We start from the raw sequence: 22,286 nt of genomic DNA, 5'->3' as shown, positions 1-22,286 counted from the left end.
AATTGTTCAATGGCTGTTCTTGCTTCTGTGGTTCCCCCTACTTTCGATTTGCTGCAACTGGTGTCAGTGACTGTGCAGTAAATGCAGCCAATGTTGGGCACAGCAACAGTTACATCTAAAAGAACACTTTTAGGCGGGTGATTTAAAGTGCGCCAATGCGATGCGGGCCATTAAAACATGAATTTATTTAAAAATAAGCAGGTCTTTGGCACAAAAGTAGCACTGCGGGGTTTCTGGACCGCTATTTCAGCTACAGTGAAAGCTCATTAATTCGCACCTCGTTGATTCAAACTTTCGGGTTAATTTGAACTGATAGTCGTGGTCCAGTCATGATGTATAGGAGTCTATGGGTTAACCAACTCTTAGTTCACGCGCGCATCGGCTCCTCTATCGATAATTCGAACTGCGCGCCGCTGCGTGGTGGTATTTTATACTGCTGCCGCAAGCTTTTATGCCTCTACAATAGATGCCGCGAGCGTGAGTGCAGGCGCAATTCAATCCAATCCAGCGCCTGGGTACATAACCACGTGGCATCATTGCGTGACTGCGCCAACTGCGTGTGCTTTTTGCATCATGTAGTGGTTCGTGCTGAATGCCTCTCAGTGTCCTTTGTGTGCCACACATTCAGTCGCTAGGTCTCATGCGCGCCAAAGCTACAAAGTCATTCAGTGCCATGGGTTTTGTGATGGTGTTGCCTTCGGCTGCTGGACCTAGCATACCGCACTTACTATGACTTCTTGCGAAAGAGGACAGAGCACTAAGACGCTCAAGGAGAAGGTAGAAATTCTTTCTGAAGTGGACGGTGGTAAAACAAGCAAGCTTGAAATCGCAAGGAAGCATGGAATCCCAAAAAGCACTCTTTCGACATATATCTCTTATCGGAGCTAAAAAACTTATATCACGTCTTCCTGCCATATTTGTACTCTTTGTTTTGTGACGTTGTGTTGTTAGTACACAAGTGATGTTAGTACGCACTTATATAGGTATTATGCTATGCGCAATTGCATGCCATGCACTGTATATTTTTCTTTTTACCACGTTAAAACCTGTGTGTCCGCGACATTCTCTGTGCGTAACATATTGTGAAAATGTTCAGTGTGCTATATTTATATGTTACCCACTCCTGCTTATGGCTTCACTTTGAAGCCAGCAGAAATCCTGTAAATAAAAAAATTAAAAAATAAGAGAGCGATTGAGGAGGCCTACGCAACTGATGCGTTCACTGGCAGTCACAAGAAGCTTCGCTCAGCGAAGCACCCGGAATTAGAACGCGCAGTGCTCATGTGGATCAAGGAAACGAGAAGCCAAAACATCCCACTGAGCGGCCCTATCGTTATGGCAAAAGCAGTGAATTTCGCACTTCACCTGAACATTGATGATTTTAAAGAATGACACGGGTTGTTGGAGACCGAAAAATCGCGAAAAAGCTTTTTTTTCTTGTTATACAGCTACTAGTGCACTTATATTGTGAATTTCATGCCTATAATATCATTATTTTAGCCGCTAAGTCTTTTATACAAGGCTTTCTAGGTAAATCTGAGCCAAAATTGACGCTGAAATTGCACATTTTCTGTGACGTGCCCCTGCCCTTCTATGTGTGCCAGCACAGTCCGCTGGTTTCATTTGAGAGAGCCGTCTTTCTCCTTCAAATTCCTGCCAGAATGGGCTCAATTCAACCATTGGCAGCTTAGAAAATGAGTGGCAAAAAGAAGTATCAGAGTGCCTTCCTATTCGCTACTTCGTGCACGTGACTTGAGCTTGCCTGCCTGTTGGTAGAGGCTCCTGGCTTCATCCGCTCCGCGTATTGAGGCGCGCGTCCAGGCGTGCCATTTTGCCTCAGTGTCAGCGAAGAAGCTTTTCACGATGTCAAATCCTGAGTGCAAATTCTGCGCGTGGCACAAGTTTGGTGCAAAAAAGGTGCGACGGAGGCTAGTCACGAATTTCAAAAAGTGCTCCGTGATACTGCAAAACCCCCGAGACGCTACACTTTCCGCGTCCCATGGTGAAGTTGTCGATGCTACCACGGAAGGCCTACCACGGAAGCCGCCGAGCCTTAGAGAAGCGGTCGCATGCATCTAGGTACTATCTATCGGCAACAATCTGACTTGAAAGAGGAGCGAGCGAAAGTCGAAGATAAGTTATCGGAGTTGTCGTCCGCTGCAGCGATAGAGCGGAAATGCGCATTCATGGTTGACTGTGCCGACGAAGCAGCTCAGCCGCCTGATGGAATCATATTCACAATTATATATTTGGACACAGTGAACAGCGCTTTGTTGAAATTTGCAAAGTGCAAGGCATGCAACGGAGAACTGCAAATTGTCCACGATAACCGGGAATTTGGACTCGCCGTGAAGTTGCATTTTGTGTGTTCGACCTATGGCGAGACTGCGTCGTTGTGGAGCTCGCCGCGCGTACATAGCGATGAAGGTACGAACCCTTTTGCTGTGAACGTTTTGGCTGTACATGCCATGCAGGGAACGGGAAGAGACAGACCGCGCTGAATGATGTGTTCTCGTTGATGGGCATCAGCCGTCGGGGTTTTCACACGAAATCGTGGCAACACTACATGAAGACGAAGTTGGCACTCGCGGCTGATGGTGCTGCATGCAATTTGACTGCACGCGATCGGTTCGAGAACTTTACGCCGAACTTAATATAGGCCGCATGGGAAACATTGCGGTGTCAGTTGATGGGTCATAGATGACCTACGGTCATTCATCGCATATCGGTCTCGGCACCATCATAGAATTGCTCAGCACGCTGCTGCTTGACTTGAACAACTTTTGTGTTTGAGTTGTTTGAGCAACTTTTGTGCTGGGTCCGAATCAAGCCCAAAGGATAGCGACCCTTCCTATGCAGCATGGAAAGAACGTCACCAGTGTCAGAAGAACAGTGACAAGAAGGCTGGGGGAATCGAGGTTAAGGCTGCACTCATTCTCTTCAGGAGGTCACTTGAGCGGCACAACCTGCGCTACACCACGGTGCTTTGCGACGGGGACAGCTGTATTTACCTTGCGCGACAAGATGATAAGGTGTATGGGTATATCCCAGTGGAAAAACAGGACTGCATTTATCATGTCCAAAAGCGTACGGGATATGCCTTGTGCAACTTGATAGCAAAACACAAAGGCCCTGGCCTTGAGAGTCTTAGGGGAAAGGGCTGCTTGACAGGAGACCTGATCTCCAAGCTCGCCAATCATTACGGGTGGGCTCTGAAGACATGCAGTGGTGACGTTGATGCTATGCACACAGCAGTGGTGGCCACTTGTCACATCACGTCCATTGATGATGTGGCAAACCACTCTGTGTCCAGCTGGCCCAAATTCCTGGTTTAAACAATATGAGGTAAAGGCCAAGGGGGAGCCCATTCCCAAACATCGTCGAAAGCTGTTGCAACAATGTCAGCATAGGAAAACCCAAAATAACAACGAATGCTTGCATTCAATGATCTGGGTGCTGGCACCAAAGGAGCGACATGCTTCGCTATTCACGGTAGAGGCAGCCGTGGCAGAAGCAGTGGTAAGTTCAATGCAGGCAATAAAAAGGCATCAGAAGACATTATGAAAGAGCTGGCAGAGCCGAAGCCGCATGGCTGAAAAGGATTGACCGCGCACGGCAGCGTCAGCCAAGAAGCGACAAACAACTGAAAACATACACCAGTCCCTGAAAAAGCGGTACACAGGGGCTCATAGACAAAAGGACTACATGCCCGGTGCATACTGAGCATTTTAAGTGCAGTTATGTAAATGAATGAGCTTTGTTTGTTTTACTCAGTTTTCTCAAAACATGCTTTTTGGCGACATTGCTAGTTTTTTTGGGTTGATATCTTGTGATCTAGAACAGCTAGAGCAATAATCTTTTGTTAATATAAAGCCCAATCTGTGTATTACAAAGTGCTGGGAGCAGAATTTCCATTTGCTGCCCACATAAACTTAAAGGTACAGTCGAATCTTGATAATTCGAGCTCGAAGGGGCCCGAAAATTTGTTAGAATTAATGAAAGCTAAATAAACGGAGGGCTCCCCATGCAGTGGTGCATGTGCATTAAGCTAACACACGAGGGGGAAGTTTCAGGAGACTTACATTTATTCACAAATCACAGGGCATTCGTCATTAATTGAAGTAATCGGTGATACGCGTCTGCACACGTTTGCCTTGCAGTGAGTCTCATCAATTTTGCTCGCAGCTTGCAAAGCATTTCTACTTCGGCTTCAGCATTCTCTTAGGAAGAGAAGTTGCGCGCGGAAATGTTCAGCGCCGACACTTTCTAAAAACGACGACAACAACAACTGCGTAGCGCTACGCAGCCGCTGCATTGCCAGCACGTGACGAGAAAGGAGGAGCGTCTCCATGCGGAGAGAAGCAGACTGGCATTTTAGAGAAAACCAACACTCCACGGCAGTTTTTTTTTTTTTTTTGCTCTCTTTGCACGCATCGTTGAAAGGAGAAGGGTTACGTGGCAGGGACGAGAAAGGGGGAAGCGTGGCACCGGCGCGTGGGACACTCCCCCCACCCCACCCCCTCAAGGCACAGAGCCGTGCTCCCGCAAGGGGCAAGGGCTGCAGAAAGATCCTTTCCTTCAACCACACATTCATTCAATGCAGCGACAGCTTTCTTTTTTTTCCTCTCTCTGTTCGCGCGCGGCGTTGGAAGGAGAAGGGTCTTTATGTGGCTGCACAAAGATCCTTTCCTTCAACCACACATTAATTCAACGCAGCGACAGCTTTCTTTTTTTCCTCTCTCTGTTCGCGCGCGGCGTTGGAAGGAGAAGGGTCCTTACGTGGCCGGGACGTAAAAGGGAGAAGCGGGACACGGGCATGTCGCAGATCGGCATTTGAGGGAGAGCAAACATTCCACCGCAGCCTTTTCTTTCCTTTTCATTTCCTTCGCCCGCAGCGTTGTGGTGTGCAGGTGCCACCTAGGGATCGGGCTGGTAGCTGAGAGCATTTTCGGAGCGCGGTATGTTCAAATTAACCGTCGTAAGTGCTTGCGCGCTTGAATTACCGGGCGTTTTCGACCATTGGAATACACATAGCTTCGACGGGATCTCATGGTGAGTTTGAATTAACTGAAAGTTCAAATTAAGCGTGTTCAAAATAATGAGATTCGACTGTATTAAATTTCTGTGTATGTGATAGTCATGATATGGCTCCTCAACTTTCATCATCTGCAGATCACTAGTTTTTCTTTGATTTGAAATCTGCTTTCAGCATTGCACTTATTGCTAACTGCACTGTCTAGCTATGCAATAATATTTATTTTTTGATGAGCACTTTCTTTTCTATTATCTCCAAAAACAATAGAGTGGCACCATTGTATATCTTCTAAATTGTTTACTTACAATAAAATTATTTGTATATTTGAAATCAGCACGAAAAACTATATAAGCATTTACATTTCATCGTGTTTGGTCTAAGAATGCAGGAAATATCTCTACACATCATGTCCCCTCTTGAAGAGGCCCTGCAACACTTTTTGAGCATGGTCAGAAAACGCGGCCGATCGGTAGTAGAGGCTCCCGACAATATGCGAGCCAAATCTTATAGCACATCACGCGGCTTGAAATTTACAGTAAATTATCAGTCAGCTAAAAATAGCTTTCTTTTCTCTCAACGAATCACGGAAAATAATTCCAGTAAGCCCATCTTTCAGCCATTGGCTGCTTTGAACATGGTGCACTCGGTTGTTACAGAGGTCGCTGCAAGAGGCTGTCACTTGTCCATGCGTGCGCGCGCGATCGCACTGAAAAAGTCGCATATTCGAAGAAAAAAAGAAAAAAATACTCAAGGTCATAAGATGCGAGTGACACTTTTTGTTTGCCCCTCCCATTTCTTTCTGCTCAGCTTCCAGCGCTTTCGCCAGGACAAGAGAGAATGTGATTGCAGCGTGTGACAAATCTTCGTAACTCCGCTCGTTCTGGACGGATTCTTAAAATTTTTGCGGCGTTTAATTTGTGAAGTAATACGCTTTTCCAGTGAATTAATTTCATAATTACTCAAAAAAGTTTTTCAGGGCCCCTTTAAAGCTTCAGAGGGCTGGCTCCATCGCTTCCGAGAGAGGCACGAGATTGTGTTCCGCACCGTGTCTGGCGAAGACAAAGAAGTGAACAGTGAGGCATGCGCGAAGTGGCAAAGCGGTGCCTTGCAAGAACTCCTTCAAGAGTATTCGCCGGGCGATATGTTTAATGTCGATGAAGAGAGAGAGAGAGAGAAAACATTTATTGAAAGAAGCTTGTGAGTGAAGGTGGGAGGGTCCCTTATTCCAGGAACCCTCTGGCTTGGACAGCCTGCCGAGCTTGAGCGACGAGTTGACGCTGCTCGACCAGGTCCGGCTGGGAGATCGCAGCCTCCCACGCTTCACTGAGGAGGTCTTGGTCCGCATCTGGTGCTGCTGCTCGTAGTCTTGGGACGCTTACTTTGCACTGCAGTAGGAGGTGCGCCAGAGTGTCTGCCACATTGCAGTGAGGGCAGATGTAGCTGTGCAGCGTTGGCCTCGTATGGTGCAATAGTACGCCGTGTGTGAACGTGTTGCTTTGAAGACGCCTATAGTCAGTCCCTTCGTCTCTTGTGAGTTTTGGATGTGGCAGGGGGTATAACCTGTGTTCGAGCCGATAATGTTGCAGTAATGCATGGTACATTAGTGGTATGGCTTCTCTTGTCTCTAATTCTGTTGTTGAGTGGGAGGTGCCTCGGATCTTGTATGGGAATGCCCGGTTGACGCATTCGCGGGCTGCAGTGTGTGCCGCTTCATTTCCCTCGAGACCTTCATGCCCGGGAATCCACACGATGCATGTGTAGGGAGGAGGATTGTCCATGCGCTTTAGTAGCCTAATCGCCACCGTGGAGACCCTGCCTTTCAGGTAGTTCCGTGCCGCTGTTTGTGAGTCGGTAAAGACCACGATGGGATCCTCACTCGTCTGGGTGGGGAGTGCTGTAGCAGCCTCTTCAGCTGTTTCCGCACGTTTGGCGAGGATAGTCGCCGATGCCAGTACCCCGCCCTTGTAATCTACGACGGTAATCGCGAAGGCATTACGTCTCGGATATTGATTGATTGATATGTGGGGTTTAACGTCCCAAAACCACTATATGATTATGAGAGACGCCGTAGTGGAGGGCTCCGGAAATTTAGACCACCTGGGGTTCTTTAACGTGCACCCAAATCTGAGCACACGGGCCTACAACATTTCCGCCTCCATCGGAAATGCAGCCGCCGCAGCCGGGATTCGAACCCGCGCCCTGCGGGTCAGCAGCCGAGTACCTTAGCCACTAGACCACCGCGGCGGGGCTACGTCTCGGATATTTGGCTGCGTCCACGTATCGCGCCTGCGGGTCATTGCCATGTTTTTTTCCGGATCATGTTAACCTTGGCGAGCCGCCTTTCTCGGTGATGTTGAGGATGCATGTTCCGAGGGATCTGCTGAATTTCAAGGCTTTCTCGCAGCTGTGACGGTATTTTGCCTTTGCGTTCTTCGTTGGGTTCTAGAGTGGTCTGGTATCCTGTGCGTCGAAGCACGGCTTGCCCTGTGAGTGACAGCTTGAGTCTCTCGACCTGGTTGATGAGGTGTGCTTCGGTGAGTTCTTCCCACGTATTATGAACTCCCATGCGAAGCAGTCGGTCAGCGGAGGCGGCTGGCGGCAGTCCTAGGGCAAGCTTTGTAGCCCTTCGTATCAGCAGATTAAGTTTTTGTTTCTCCGCTGTCTTCAGGTTGAGGTAGAGAGTTCCTTACGTTATGGGGCTGTAAAGGAGAGCTTGTACCATTTTTAGGGTGTCGTGCTCTTTGAAGCCACTGCGGCGATTAGCCACCCTTCGGATTAGGTGGGTGAGCTGTGTCACAGTGTTCTGCAGCCGGGGTAGGGCAGCGGAGCCAGACCCATCTTTATGTATGTGTAGTCCAAGGACTCGAAGCGTGTCAACTTGTGGTATTTGGACTCCCTGTAGAAAGACTTGTGGGTCAGGAGTGTCGTAGCTTGGTGGTCTACCCCTGGTGCGTGCCGCAAGTACTAACAGTTCCGACTTTTCCGGAGCACATTGGAGGCCACAGGTCTTGAGATATCCTTCAGTGATGTTAACCGCCTCTTGAAGTCGGTCCTCCTGTTCACCCGTGCTTGAACCTCTTGTCCACATAGTGATATCATCGGCGTATAACGCGTGATGTATCCCAGGGACAGCGTCCAAGAGACGTGGGAGCTTAAGGAGGGCCAAGTTGAAAAGCACTGGTGATATCACTGAGCCCTGCGGCGTGCCTTTGTTAGGGAGTTGAAAAAGCTCGCTCCTTATATTGGCAATCCCTACAGTGGCAGTGCGGTTGGTGAGGAAAGCCAGCATATAGGCGTATGTCTTGGCACCGCAGCCGACATCTTCCAGGCTACGCAGAATGGCTTCGTGGCTCACATTGTCAAATGCGCCCTTTACGTCCAAAGCTAGAACAGATGACTTACTGTGCTTGCTCAAGCGGAGAAGAATATCTTCCTTTATCTGCAAGAGGACATCTTGTGTGCTAAGCATTTGGCGGAAGCCGAACATGGTGTTTGGATAGTGACCATTGTCTTCGAGATGTGTGGCGAGCCGCTCGTTTACCATGTGCTCAAAGAGTTTCCCAGCGCAAGATGTAAGGAAAATGGGACGAAGATTCGCAATTGAGATTGGCTTGTTTGGCTTGGGTACCATGATCACCTCTGAGTGCTTCCAGGCTTGTGGTAGCTCGCCCTTCCTCCAGCAGTCGTTATAGTGCCGAAGGAGCGCCGTCAACGCCCGGGGCGGTAGCTTTCGTAGGTGCTTATTGGTCACTCCGTCTTTTCCCGGGATTGTGTTGCGCGTAAGCTTAGCAAGGGCCGCGTGTAGCTCTGCCAGCGTGAAAGGCTGGTCTAGTGCTTCGTTCGGTGCTCTTCGGTACTCCCTGGGCGTCGAATTGTTGATGGAGGTAGCTTGCTGGTTAACCGAGCCACAAAGTTTTCCTTGAAGTTCTTGGAGTAACTGGTGCTCTGTGCCCTCATAGTAGTGTATGAGCCGCTTAATTGTATTTCTTTGGTTAGTTTTGGTGTGGGTGTCGTCAATCAGGGCTCGAAGAATGCGCCAAGTCTTCTTTGTGCTCAATGTCCCTTGAAGTTTGTCGCAGAAGGACCGCCAGTTCTAGCTCGCAAGGTTTTCGGCGTACTCCTGTGCCTGTCTAGTGAGTACGGCGATGCGGCGCTTCAGCTTGCGGTTGAGCTTTTGCCGTTGCCATCGTTTAATAAGCGATCTTCGAGCTTCCCATAGGTGAAGGAGATGATTATCGACTGCCGGATTGTCCTTGTTCAAGTGTATCGTTTTGGTATGTCCGTCAGCAACACTTACAATACTGTTTAACCAGGCTTCAATGTCTTCGATAGTCGAATCATTATCAAGCTCATTCCTGCAGGCGGTCCAGTCCGTGAGCCGAGCTTTTCCTGTCTTGAGCGAGCGGTGAGCCTGTTCGACCTCTATTTGAATTATGTGATGGTCACTCCCTAGAGTGTCTGGTAGCCTTGTCCACGTTGCGTTGTGCACGTCTCTAGTGAACGTGAGATCAGGATTAGTATCCCTCGAGACGCTGTTGCCAACTCGGGTTGGATGGAGCAAGTCATTCCACAGCGTCAGACCGTGTTGCTGCGCAGCGTCGTGAACACGCGCCCCCTTCTTGGTGGTGCTGTGATAGCCCCAGGCCGCGTGTGGAGCATTGAAGTCCCCAACCATGACGAGTCGGTTGCCGTTAACCATTTGACGGAGCTCGTGGACGAAGTGGTCGTATTGGTGTAACTGCTCCCGCGGAGGGCTGTAAATGTTGGCCAGGTATAAGCTTTGTTGAGTCTTCCGAGTGGGGATTATCTCCACGATGGTGTGTTCGATGCCAATGTCTTCAATTTCATGAGCCTGTGCGGTTAGAGTCTTCTTGACTAGAATTGCGGTGCGGGGTGTGCATGTGAGAGTGCTGTAGCCAGGGAGCTTGATTTTTTCTGTTAGGGTTTCCTGCAACGCGATCATATCTGGATTATTTGTTTTAACATATTCTTGCAAGTTTGCAGAACGAGGTCCGTAGGATCTGCAATTCCAGCGCCAAATTCGAAGAGTGGAGAGTGGCTTAGACTGTCTATGTGTGGGAGCTGCCATTCCGGCAGTTGATTCCCGCCTGGTGCCGGTCGTTTGGTGCTGTAGATCGAATTTCCGCTGCAGTTTCATCCCCTAAAGTTTTTCGCTCTTTCCGCTTGGTTCCTGATTGCTCTACCAGCTGCTCATGGGTAACGAAATTTTTGTATGCGTATGTTATGAAGTTATGCTGTTGTGCCATGAAGCCATCAAGCTTGGCGTCGAGCGTGCTTACAGTACGGGTCAGTGGGTCTACCTTTTCCATAATTTTAGTAACCACTTTCTCTATGGTTGTGTCTATGGATGCGAGGAGGTTCGCAGTGAGGGCTTTCTCGAAAGCTTTAAGGCGTCGTTCGACGAGGTCGAGCATCTTCGCTTCATGTGCTTGCAGCCTTTCTTCTATCCGCTTCATTATTCTGGCTTCCGTCTGTTTTAGTATGCTGTCGTCAAGTTCTAGTGTGCGACACTTGGCTGGTGGGCGTTGTTGTATCCTCCGTTGTAGATCTTGGACTTTATTTTCTAGAGCCCGGATGGTCGCTGTCTGAGCAGGCGAGATGGTCGAGGCACTTGTAGTATTTAGAGAACTGGGCCCGTCACTACCGGTCACCGCGGCGGCGTAACTGATTTCCCTAACGGAGCGAGACCGTGATGGCGTGCGGGATCCAGAGCGACCTTTTTTCTTAGAGCGAGAGCGACTTCGGTCAAATTTTGGGGGAAAAGAGGGGGCCCGTGAAATTTCTGGTGTGATAACTGACCCGGGTAAATCAGTGGTGCAAGCACTCCAGTGATTCTCACGGGCGCGGGCGTTATCGAGCTGGTGGCGTCTTACTTGATAAGGAGGGGGGTTGCTGCGAAGTTTCTTCTTGTATTCCTTTCCAGCAGTCTCATGGTCTTCTCCGCAGATCTTGCACATCGGTTGGCAGTCATGTGGTTCTGTGTCCTTGTCGTAACCGCATTTGTAGCAGAAGTTCGCTTTCGGCTGAAGGCAGATGTCTTGTCGGTGACCTAGGGCGCCACAGGTTCGGCAATATTGGATGGACTTCCGGTATGGCTTGCATCGGTAGTCTCCACTGAGGTACGTCACGTAAAAAGGAACGTGCTGCCCGTCGAAAGTGATAACTGCAGCTGTGGAAGATCCCAGCATGCGCGCGCCAAGGGCGTGGTATCTTGGGTCTACGCGAAGTCCTGAAACAATCTCTGTGGGGTTTGTTCCTGGTTCGAGGCCGTAGATCACTCCGCGGCACACATTCTCTACTTTTTGCACCTGCACTCGCACATGGTCATAGAAGTCCTGCTGGGCCAAGCCACTGGATCTTCCGATGGCATGTGTAACCTCGATGAGTGTTCGTTTTGAAAGATCTAGTCCTGGTTGCGGGCGGAATACAATTTTGAAGTCATCAGTAGGGAATGGCCGCATCCTAGTGCTGCGTTGACGTTGCGGTTGAGATTCGGCATCTGGCTTCACAGGTTGCGTAGCTCGTTCTTCGGCTGACTTTTCTTCTTTGGCTGACCTGCCTTTACGGCCACCTTGAAGCCACTCAATGTGGGCTTTGCCTGTCGTTTTGCCACTATTTTCATCAAACCTCCATTGTGATGCCGTTCTTGAGTTACCCTCCGTGTTGTCCACTTGCATCGTACTCGGGTTTTCTTGACGTGAGTTAGACGTCTGCGTTTCCATGAGAGCTCTTTACCTCAGACGCTGCGTCTCTGTGTTACGCGAGCAGCGTGCTCGTGCACCTACGAGACGCTGGCGTCCAGCTCGTTTCGCAGGCCCGTCGCCACAGCGGCGTTCGCGTGCAGCGCGTCCTCTGAATTCCTTGCCGCGTCCCAGCGAGCAGGCACAATATGTTTAGAGTTCAATATCTAGTAAAAAAGTACACTCACTGCGGTGAGTCTGGTGTCAAACGATGCCTTGCAACGTGAGGAATCCCAGGTCACTAAACTCTAGCAGTGTCCAGGCAAGGTTGCATAGAAAATAGCAAAAAGAGCAGCATGTTGATGAAACAGCGTTTTTTAATAAGCAGCTGCCGAGTAAAACCTTGGCCTACAAAGGTGACACCTGTGTTAGTGGGAAGAGAAGTAAAAAGCGCGTTACCGTCTTTGTCGCAGCAAACATGACAGAAACAGATAATCTTCACGCTACTGATCATAGGCCCTGAAGCCTTGTTGCTTCAAGAACGTCCGCACACTACCGGCAGAGTATACAGCCAACCGCAAGGCATGGATGACGCAGGAAATATTCAAACAGTGGCTGATAAAGCTCGACGGCAAATTTGAATTAGCTAACAGAAGCGTGCTCTTGGTAGTTGACAACTGCTCAGCGCACGTGGTTAATATAGACTTGAAGGCGATCAAGCTCTCGCTTCTGCCGCCGAACACATATATATATTTTTTTGTCCTGGGGTATTTTTTTTTTTTTTTGATGCCAGAAAAAATAGGGGCAAATAATTCAGTGCTAACAGCACGCAAACAGTAAGCTTTCTCAATGTTTATTAGCTCTTCTCCGTTTCAAATGAAGGGGTTATTGGAAAAAGCTAATAAAAAACACACTACTGTCTCTTCACCTGGGCTCCTCTATGTTGTTTGAAAAACAACATAGAGGAGCCCAGGTGAAGCTTAAAGTGTTTCCTCTTTTCTCATAATTGTCGACGTCCGCTTCTTCTTTAATGTCTTGGTGTAGATACAGTGAAAGATCATTCGAGCACCAGATTTTTGCTTGGCAATCAATTATTCTACCACAGAGCCTTCCCAGGTCCCATGAACTACTTTTCAAATTGATCCTACTAACGTTCGTGAATTGTCAGTTGTGGTTGTAGGACTCGCTATCCAATTTTTTAAACATAATACATATATTCATGTTGCAGCCATTACGTCGGGTTAACGTCAGTTGTAGTTAGGTGCCATCCAATGAAGTTGATTCATGTAGCAGTTTCGAGGGCTTGCTTGTGAGCACCAGTGCTTGATGTCAACTTGCTGCTTTGGTGTTGCTAATACCCATGTTGCTTTTGGCGTTGTTGTGCAACTTAAACAACAGGTTATATAAAACATATGTGGCTGTTTAACATATGTCTGTACGTGCAATTGTACATATCTATAGAGCCACTTCATAATGTTTTGCTCAATAAGAAGATTACAGCATAGTCGCCTTCAAAGTGCATGCTTTGTATAACATCGATTCCCAAGTCACGTGTGATCTGACGATTTTATTCTTCATTGGGTCGATGCTGCTGGTGTCGGCTTTTTCGTAATGCTCATGCGTTAAAATTACCCATTTGTGTTCTCGTTGTTCCTGAGTAGATATAAAGTGTTAAAACACCTGCGGCACATACCCACATAACAGGAGAACTGGTATGTGCCACTGCCTGACCGAAAGTGTTTGACGACATATACGATGGTATTGTGAAATTATTCATGTCACTACCAGCGAGATGTATTCGTCAAATCATCTTACCCTCTACTGATATCGGTTTACTCCAAGTTAAAAGGGTGATCACTGAAGTACCCAGGCCTTGGCGGCTTGACACACAGGCAGACGCTCATAGTGCCTGCAGTGCGCAAAGAAATGCTTCGCACTTAATAAATATTTCCTGGTCCGAGTGAGAATTAAACCTGTGTCATTTGCATGGCAAGCTGATGATGTTCCACCACACAGCCACGCGTCTGCTTGGAAATCATCATCATCATTCATCATTTATTTTACCCTTAAGGGCCTCTCTCGGGGCATTACATAAGGGGGGGGAACAATCCAAGTACAAATTTCAATGAAAATGCAGTTCATGGTTACAGTTTTTGAATTACTAAAACACACAGGTAGCAACAAAAAACAAAAAGAAAACAGCATGTCAAACGAAATATTCAACAGTCAGTTCGCGGTCAAAAATATACAGGCGGCAGAGAACAAACAACAAATAAAGACAAACAGCGATTAAGAGTCAAGGGTAGCTAGTAATAAATCTCTAAATTTAACAGCAACTTGTTCGCTGACAATAGCATCCGTCAAACCGTTCCACTCATCGATAGCCGTAGGAAGAAATGATTTATTAAAAGCGTTAGTAGAACCAAACAGACGTTGGGTACTCAGGGAATTAAATAGGCGACGAGATGTTCGGACAGTAAAAGTGAACCATGTAGGTGAGGAAAGCTGTAGTAAAGTTTGTGAAAAAGACAGAGACGTGAAATTTTGCGTCGAGCTGACAAAACAGGGAGACCGAGGGATGATTTGATTTGACTGATGCTTGCTCGTTTGTCGTAATTTGCGGAGATGAATCTGGCGGCACGATTTTGGACGGATTCAAGAATGTTAATTAGGTATATCTGATGAGGGCTCCAAATTGCAGATGCGTATTCCATTTTAGTACGAACAAAAGTTTCAAAGGCCAATTTGCGAAGGCTTGCAGGTGATAATGACAATGATCTCCTAAGATAGCCAAGAGTTTTTGAGGTATCGGCAGCTAGTTTGGTAATATGCTCGGTCCAGGTTAGTCTGCTTGTAATTACAACGCCCAGGTATCGGTAAGAATCCACTTGGGATAACACTATTGAGTTTAATGAATACGGATGGATGACGTTATTAGTGTGTTTTCGTGAGACAGGCATGAACTTACATTTGGAAGTATTCGGCCTCATCATCCACTGAGCGCACCAGTTATCAATGATGTGTAAATCTTGCTGTAGTATTAGCTGATCTTCGGGAGTTGATATGCGACGGTAGATGACGCAATCGTCAGCAAAAAGCCGAACCGTTGATGTAATGCCGGAAGGAAGGTCATTTACGTAGATTAAAAAGAGGAGCGGGCCGAGAACCGAGCCCTGAGGGACGCCAGAGATTACTGGAGTAGTATCAGAATGGGCACCACCGATAACAGTGAATTGCGACCGGTGGGTTAGGAAGCACTTAATCCATGATAAGGTCAGGGGATCGAGGGAAAGTGAAGAAAGTTTGTTGATTAGTCGTTGGTGAGGGACAAGATCGAAGGCCTTTGAAAAGTCGACAAAAATAACATCAGTCTGAAATGACGAATCAAGGTTGAGATGAAGATCAGTCGTAAATTCAAAAAGTTGAGTTTCGCATGAGAGCCCTGAACGAAAACCATGCTGCTTATGAAAAAAGAAAAAGTGATCATCGAGGTGACGAGCAACATGTGAATATATTATATGTTCCATAAGTTTGCAAGCGATGCACGTTAGTGAAATGGGGCGATAGTTAGATGGGTCAGATCGCTTACCAGACTTGAAAACTGGTACAACCTTCCCAAGTTTCCAATGATTTGGGATGAAACCTTCAGAAATGGACTGTTTAAAAATTATCTCCAAAAATTTACTAGAAATGCTATTAGTAGCCTTTAAAACTTTGGCAGGAATATTGTCAGGTCCGGGGGAGCTGGATATTTTTAATTTCTTTATCAGACTGCTGATGCCTTCGGAGGTAATGTCAATGGGCGGCATTTGTGAAAAATTAGATCTCGGCATGACTGGAATACTATGAAGTGGTTCAGAAGTGAAGACTGAAGTGAAGTAAGTATTCATAACGTCCGCCCGCTGTGGGAGAGGAACGTGAGAACCATCGGAGTTGGTTAAGGATATATTGTGCGTGTTATTTTTAGGGTTGAGAAGTTTCCAAAACTTCTTTGGATTAGTTCGGGCAATGTTAAGCAAGTCATTATGAAAAAATTTCTTTTTGGAGCGCTTCAGCAAGTGAGTGTATTCACGAAGGCATGCGAAATATCTGTTCCATTTTGATATTGACTCAAAGTTTTTAGCAGCGCGAAAAAGACGTTTTTTCTTTTGAGATAGTTTCTTTAGGAGATCAGAATACCAGGGTCGCTGAGCATCGCCTGGAACACGAATAAGGGGGACGTGGTTATCAATAAGGGTTAATAATTTCCGCTTGAACAATAACCAGTTTTGGTCAACTGTTCGGGTAGAAGCAGACAAGGTGAAGGAGACCAAAAATTTATTAAGTTCAGAGTTAATCGTCGAGAAGTTGGCGTTGTTAAAGTCGCGTATTAATTTTTTCGAAGGTCTTCACGAAGGTAAGGCAATGGACAATGAAAACAATACAACATTATGGTCACTCAGACCGGGAATGCATGACACTGACTGAATTAAATCTGGGTTGGAGACAAAAACAAGATCAAGAGTGGTTGTGCCACGAGTTGGCATTGTGACTGATTGCGATAAGTTAAAAAGAAGACACAGTTCAAGGAAATCTCTGGATTGTCGTGAACTAGCACACAAGTTGTCCCAGTCAATATCAGGGTAATTAAAGTCCCCGCATAGCAAGAAGTTTGCGTGAGGAAACCGGGATGTCAGATCAAAAAGAACATTTTGAAGGTCATCTGTGAAAGAGTGGTCGCAGTCGGGTGCGCGGTAACAGGCTATAAGAATGTTTTTGCACGTGGGAAGGATTATTTCAACGCAAAGAATTCAGTACACAATTTGGGAGGGTAGGCTGTCTTTCACGAAAACTAAAATACCACCCCCTCTGCGTCTGTTCCCATCAAGCCTGTAAGACGTGAAATGGGTGTTGCTGTGACATAATTCATTGTCGTGAATATCAAGGGTTAGCCATGACTCAGTTAGAATTGCGATGTCGGTGCTGGTGTCCTCAAGGAGAGTTTGCACAGCTTCCTTTTTGGGCATATAGCTACGGATATTCGTAAGCAGGATAGATGTAGTTTGATAAACTGGAGGAGCGATTCTAGTTGGGATGGACTCGAAAGGAGGGGAGGACGGAACCCTGGAAGCACACAGTGAACGCTATGCTTTCAGTTCTATAACTCTGTCCGATTCAGCATCATAAACGAAAGGCTTTTTGTCAACGATAAGCTTGTCGAAACGGATTTTGAAGGACACGAATTTGCTTTCCTGCGCATACAAGAAAAGCTTCTTCCTTGCCAATCTTACACGCGCTGAATAATCCTCGCGTACAGAGAATAACGAGTCCTTCAGTTTCGGGCCAGCGGAAAGTATTCTAGCCTTATCCTTAAATCTGGACAGGGTGACTATAATCGGGCGGTTTTTATTGGCTTCAAAGCGGCCTAGTCTGTGTGCTCTTTCAATATCTATGGAAGTAATTGGAACTTCAAGTTTTTCGGTGCAAAACGAGATTATACGCGATTCTGATTCGGACCATGTTTCGTTAATGACGTCGGGTATTTCAAAAAATAGCAGGTTGCACCGGCGGAGGCGATTCTCTGAGTCATCGCATTTTTCGGCTAGCGTTTGAATGCTGGAAGAAAGGTTAGATAGGGTATTACCATTCTCGGTAGTGGGATCAGTGGCACGGGCTGCGTTAATTTGCTCAAGAGCATCAACACGGGAGGAGAGGCGATTGACCAAGCCTTCCATGTTTGATTGTGTAGCTCGGATAAGGGCCAATTCAGAGAGCACTGTGTCTTGCGATTTTTCAACACGAGCAATGGCTTCAGCAATACTTTCAAGTGTGGGGGAAGGACCAGGGTTAGATTCAATGTCTCCCGCGAGCATGAGCAGAAGGCAAACTAAATGGGCATTCACGGCGAAAGAACACAATGATTGACACAATAATCTACGCCACCTACGCCAGCAATCAAGGATGTCAGGGGGGCACGACACCGCAAGTAGAAAGAAATCACTTGATCGAAAGGAATTAGCGTGTTGCAAGTAACTGACCTGCATTAGGAAGGGCATTTTCATGATCGCGTTCGATGCGGTGGCATGCCCCAACTGGCCTCCGGGCGAAGGCGGCTTTTGTAGAGATGCGGCGCTAGTAGATGTCCGAGGTTGCCAGGCGATGAAGTGGTCGGCGACTGAAGGTGGCGGATCCGGTTCGGCTTGACACTCATCGTTCTCGTCGGTGAACAGAAGTGGCGGCTTGTTGGTGAGGTAAGTAGGAGGTAATCAGGGAGGACTTACGGGCAGCCGGAAAACGCAGGATGTAGTCGAGATGAACCCGAGTAGAACAACCTGCATTAGGAAGGGCATTTTCATGATCGCGTTCGATGCGGTGGCATGCCCCCGTGAAATACAGTGAAAATAACTTCCTCTGGTTGGAAATGTAGTGCAAAGAACTTGCAAGCTTCACAATCAAATGTGTTCTGTATACAGGCTTTATAATGCAACATATAATATTGCAGTAATATTGTGTGGTACAAGTGATCGGTCGTCAGAGCATGTTATTATCATAGTGATGTGTGGTCTAAAGCTAGCCACCCAGTACAAAAGGCACCCACATAGTTGCATCTTCTTTAAAAAAAACGCAAAGTTTGAACCGCATCAGCCGGGGCGAGCGGGAAAGAACCGCGTCTGCCGGGGCGAATGCAAAAGAAAACAAAGAAGAAAAAAAACGCCCGCGCTTAAGACCATGTAGAAGATGCATAGCAAGTTTGAAAACATCTTGCACACATAATTGCCAGTGCTTTAAAGCATTCTACCCACTGCAAGCAATGTAGCCATATAAGAAAGCTTCACTGATGCAAGCCACTTTCAGCATTGTAGTAATTGCGAATTTAAACTTTTTAAGTAACATCATATAATAAAAAGTATGTTGAGTGGTTGAAGCATGCACTAGGCACAGTGACACTATGGCGTTCAACTTGTAAAGGCGAAGCTTAAAGGTCACCTAATTTTTTATGCACCGAAAACGGTATAAGCATCAGCAGGTGTAGTTGAACCCTTTATCAGAGCCGCTGATGTAAGAGAAGAAGGGGTATAAGAGACACCAGTGTGCCTACATTCGAATTGTGGTTCACAAAACGCATATGTGGTGCGCTGCTTATTAGACACCTCATAAGAGGGCACAATTTTTGCCCAGCACATGTCTCTCATAGAGGAGTTCAGCCGTAAAAGGTGCTTGTGTGCCAAAGGGTGAAATTAGTTCTGCTGTTGTCGACCCGCAGGATTCAGGTGCCATGGCAGCTGGGAGGAAAACGGCACACGCCTGCTAGTGGCAAGTGCTGTGTCTAGCCCGCGGCACTACTGCATCATCGTGTTGGCGCAGCGTGTGCAGTTTGCCGAGAGTCCCCCTGCATGCGTCCCGGGCCTTCCCTGGCCGTGGCTGTCGTTCGAGCTCACACGCACTGACAGCTGTGATTCGCAAGAAACTGGTGCAGCTGCTGGCCTGTGGCACCCATTAACTCTTTTGGTGTTGCCACTTGCAGTCCAGAGGCTCTCCTAGGTGGTGCTGTGGACAGCAAGCTGCACAACAGTGTCCGTGCTGACCTTGTGTGTGTGTGCGCTATAACAGAAAACCAGGCTGTGTCTGTTGTAGGAAGAAGAAAACTTCACAGTCAAATTCAACTTTAGAACTCCACAACGTTTCCTCCTATGTGGTGCTGTGGTGGATGAGTAACTGCACGGCAGTATCGGTGCTGGCCTTGTATTTTCACAGAAAAGCACAAAGTTGAGATAGTTGGTATTTAAGTGCTGTGACAAAACTCTTGGCCATGTTTGTTCAAGGGAGAAGACAAGGTGCACATCTAGGCAAAAGCCTCTACCTGGGACTTGAGAAAAACTTGTTCTTGGACAAGTTGGGGTTGCCAAACACGGTAATTTTGTTGCAAAGCTAAAGATATGGAAAAAGACAATACAGTTAAACCTGCCTATAACGAACCTCCATATAACGAATTCCTCGATGCAACAGTTTTTTTATTTGTCATCGTCGCTCTATAGAAGCACATGTATTAGCAACTTCTGTTTAAAAAAGTGGTAGTGGGTAACACCCTTGATATAACGAATTTTCGCCATTAACAACTTAAGACTTTCGCCCCTAATTTTCTCATTTTAGCACGAGCATGCACCATCCGCAGTAGCCCCACCAAGGAAGCGTGAGGCGGCGGCGCGCTTGTGGCCTGGGCGACTCCTAGACGAAAACAAATACTTGTTCGCGGGTGTGCGCGAGAAGGGCAAGCAGGCCTCGCCCCTCGAGCCGGCGTTGCCACTGTTCTTGCCGCCACGGGCACATGCGCAAATGTGCCCTCTCTCTCCCCCCAAACCAACCAACAAACAGAAAACATTTGCGTTGACAGCACCACTCTTGGAATGCTGCAAAAGTCTTCGAACTGCACTTTAAATAGTGACACAGGTGATGCCACTTTGCATTGTTACACTTTTAGTTAGCGTCACATATGTGGGGCCACACTGCATATGGAGAGCGCTTTACAGAATAGTTTTTGGCGGTATCTGTGTCGTTCGCTCGTTTTCGACGCTGTGCGTGCGTGCAGACGCTGTGCGCACGTGCATGGTATCACTTCGCGCACATGAAGTGGCCACCGACGACGTTCAGCATCTGTTTTATTTTCTTTTATTGTTAATATCAACAAACGTATTGTTACTACCAAGGAGATGTCGGATTAGGCGCTGATAGAAATTTTGAATATTCAGAGGTTGACTCGTCCACGCTTTTCGGTCTTGCACCACGCTGTGAGTTGCGAGACTGTAGCCTTCACGATTAGCTGATGGGCTCTGGCAACATGATGGCACAATGAATACAATGCAATCGATGCAACAGGAACTAGTTGTAATGTTATACGAAGTAAGGCAGCCAACTCTTTTGGATCCAATACTGCTCAACTCCTACAAAACGCTGCTGTAAGCAAACACGGCCGCTCGAGGGAGAAGTGCTCTTTTCAGTCTCTTCGCTTTGAAAGCAGATGCTTGTCATGATAGCATGTGCACCAGCGACCATGACCGCGTCCTTAATATCAAAATTCACTGTTGCAATTTGACCCCCCCCCCTTGTTTTTTCATGCTCGTTCAAGACGTTGAGCATTCAATGGCAGCTCTAACAGGCGGCAGGATGTTATGTGTGCCCTCCAGGCCATTGAGATGGGCCGACTCATTTGATATTTCTGCTTCAGCAGTGCTCGCGTGCTTTTGCTTGTTCGTAACAGTTACAACGCACGGGGGCATGTTATCAATTTGGCCTTGTTACGGAACATGGCAGCGACAGCAAAAATCTGTCGAGAGTGTCCATATAATTGGTATCACAACAATAACGCAATTTTTTACTGTTAATTAAGTGTTTTGGCTGAGCTCTGCTTTCTGTTCCCCTTTTGTTCAATTTGTGTGTTTATTTTTCCAATTTTCGTACCGAACCTGCATGTAATGAAATCCTCTTTATAGCAAATTTTTTCGGGGCTTTGTCAGTTTTATTATATCCAGGTTTAGCTGTACAATTAATTTGTACATCAGTTGTATCGTCTCAATCTTAGATGTCCCTTTTTAATCGTCCGCTTACGTATTGGTGTGCTGACGTCACACTTTCACACCACTTTGCATGCGTGCAAGTTTTCTCAATTTTCAGCCTTTGCTGGCAATGAACTGTCAGTAGTCTGGTTCTCTTCTGTTGTTTTCCTTAATTGTTTTTCGAGCTTTGCTCCAGAATGAACATGTCTAGCAACCTCTGTTCATTGTTCACGTACAAACAACCATTGGGCCATCTTCAAGCCTATCTTCAGAACGAGTACAACGGAATGGTGCAGTGACAAGCACTCAAGCCAACCGTCAACAGAGAGGCACACTTGTGTTTGTAATGGACCTCTGTGCATGCTGTATGGCTGAGCAGGAATGGCAGCTTCACAAACGATTTGTTAATACTTCATGCTTTTGGGCTGTCTCCACTGTGGACATCTTTAGTGGTTTTAATTTGGGGAAAAATAAAGTGCAAAGCAGCTTCAAAGAGGTGCTTACATATGACTGCTGCAGTGGTCAATTCTTTGCTCAAATTATTGCTATGCACTGTTTATGAATATATTTTTAAGGTGTAGATGTATGCTCTTGTACAGTACCTGTAGATGCAAGCAACACATCATATTTTCACGTAATGCGATATTGCTTTGTATTCGGATACTGCTTTAGAAGTTAGCGGTGTTTCTCTCTTCAAAGACCGATGCATACAAGCCTACACCAACGGGCGCGCACTCTTGACTGACATCATGAGTCAGATGGGTGGTGACCCCGCTTTTGGAGAACTTTGCTAAGTGCACGGTGCAGCGATCGGCTGTCACACTGGTCATCTGGGCGGGTTCTCTCTCGACTCCAAATGTTGTATCCGACTATAGATAACCCCATAATGTCGCCCTCAATCTGGTCTCTTAAGATAATGTCAGCTCTTGTCTACCAATCCGAGTTGAAATTACACGAATATGATCCGAACTTAAGATGGTGGAAACAAAAGTACAAGTGCTTTACTTAGCTTTAAGTTGT

The 22,286-nt window shown here is 46.9% G+C and overlaps 1 protein-coding gene and 1 long non-coding RNA gene across 2 annotated transcripts in view; one reads left to right on the top strand and one right to left on the bottom strand.

The window, feature by feature from the left end:
• Positions 1-21,776, top strand: part of LOC119181232 (uncharacterized) — a 77,134-nt gene extending 55,358 nt beyond the window's left edge. Inside the window, exon 5 of the mRNA XM_037432412.2 lies at positions 18,980-21,776. Within this exon, the coding sequence (XP_037288309.2) occupies positions 18,980-19,257 (278 nt within the window). The 3' untranslated portion in view covers positions 19,258-21,776. The remainder of the gene's footprint in view (positions 1-18,979) is intronic.
• LOC142774506 (uncharacterized) overlaps positions 1-22,286 on the bottom strand; it is a 42,113-nt gene that overhangs the window by 1,119 nt on the left and 18,708 nt on the right. Inside the window, exon 2 of the long non-coding RNA XR_012886421.1 lies at positions 17,754-18,047. This is a non-coding gene — a long non-coding RNA (uncharacterized LOC142774506). The remainder of the gene's footprint in view (positions 1-17,753; positions 18,048-22,286) is intronic.

This window comes from Rhipicephalus microplus, chromosome 10 (assembly GCF_043290135.1).
Source record: "Rhipicephalus microplus isolate Deutch F79 chromosome 10, USDA_Rmic, whole genome shotgun sequence".
In the NCBI taxonomy this organism is placed as follows: Eukaryota; Metazoa; Arthropoda; class Arachnida; order Ixodida; family Ixodidae; genus Rhipicephalus; species Rhipicephalus microplus.
Note: the sequence above shows the minus strand (reverse complement) of the source record. Positions and strands in the feature narration are given on the sequence as shown.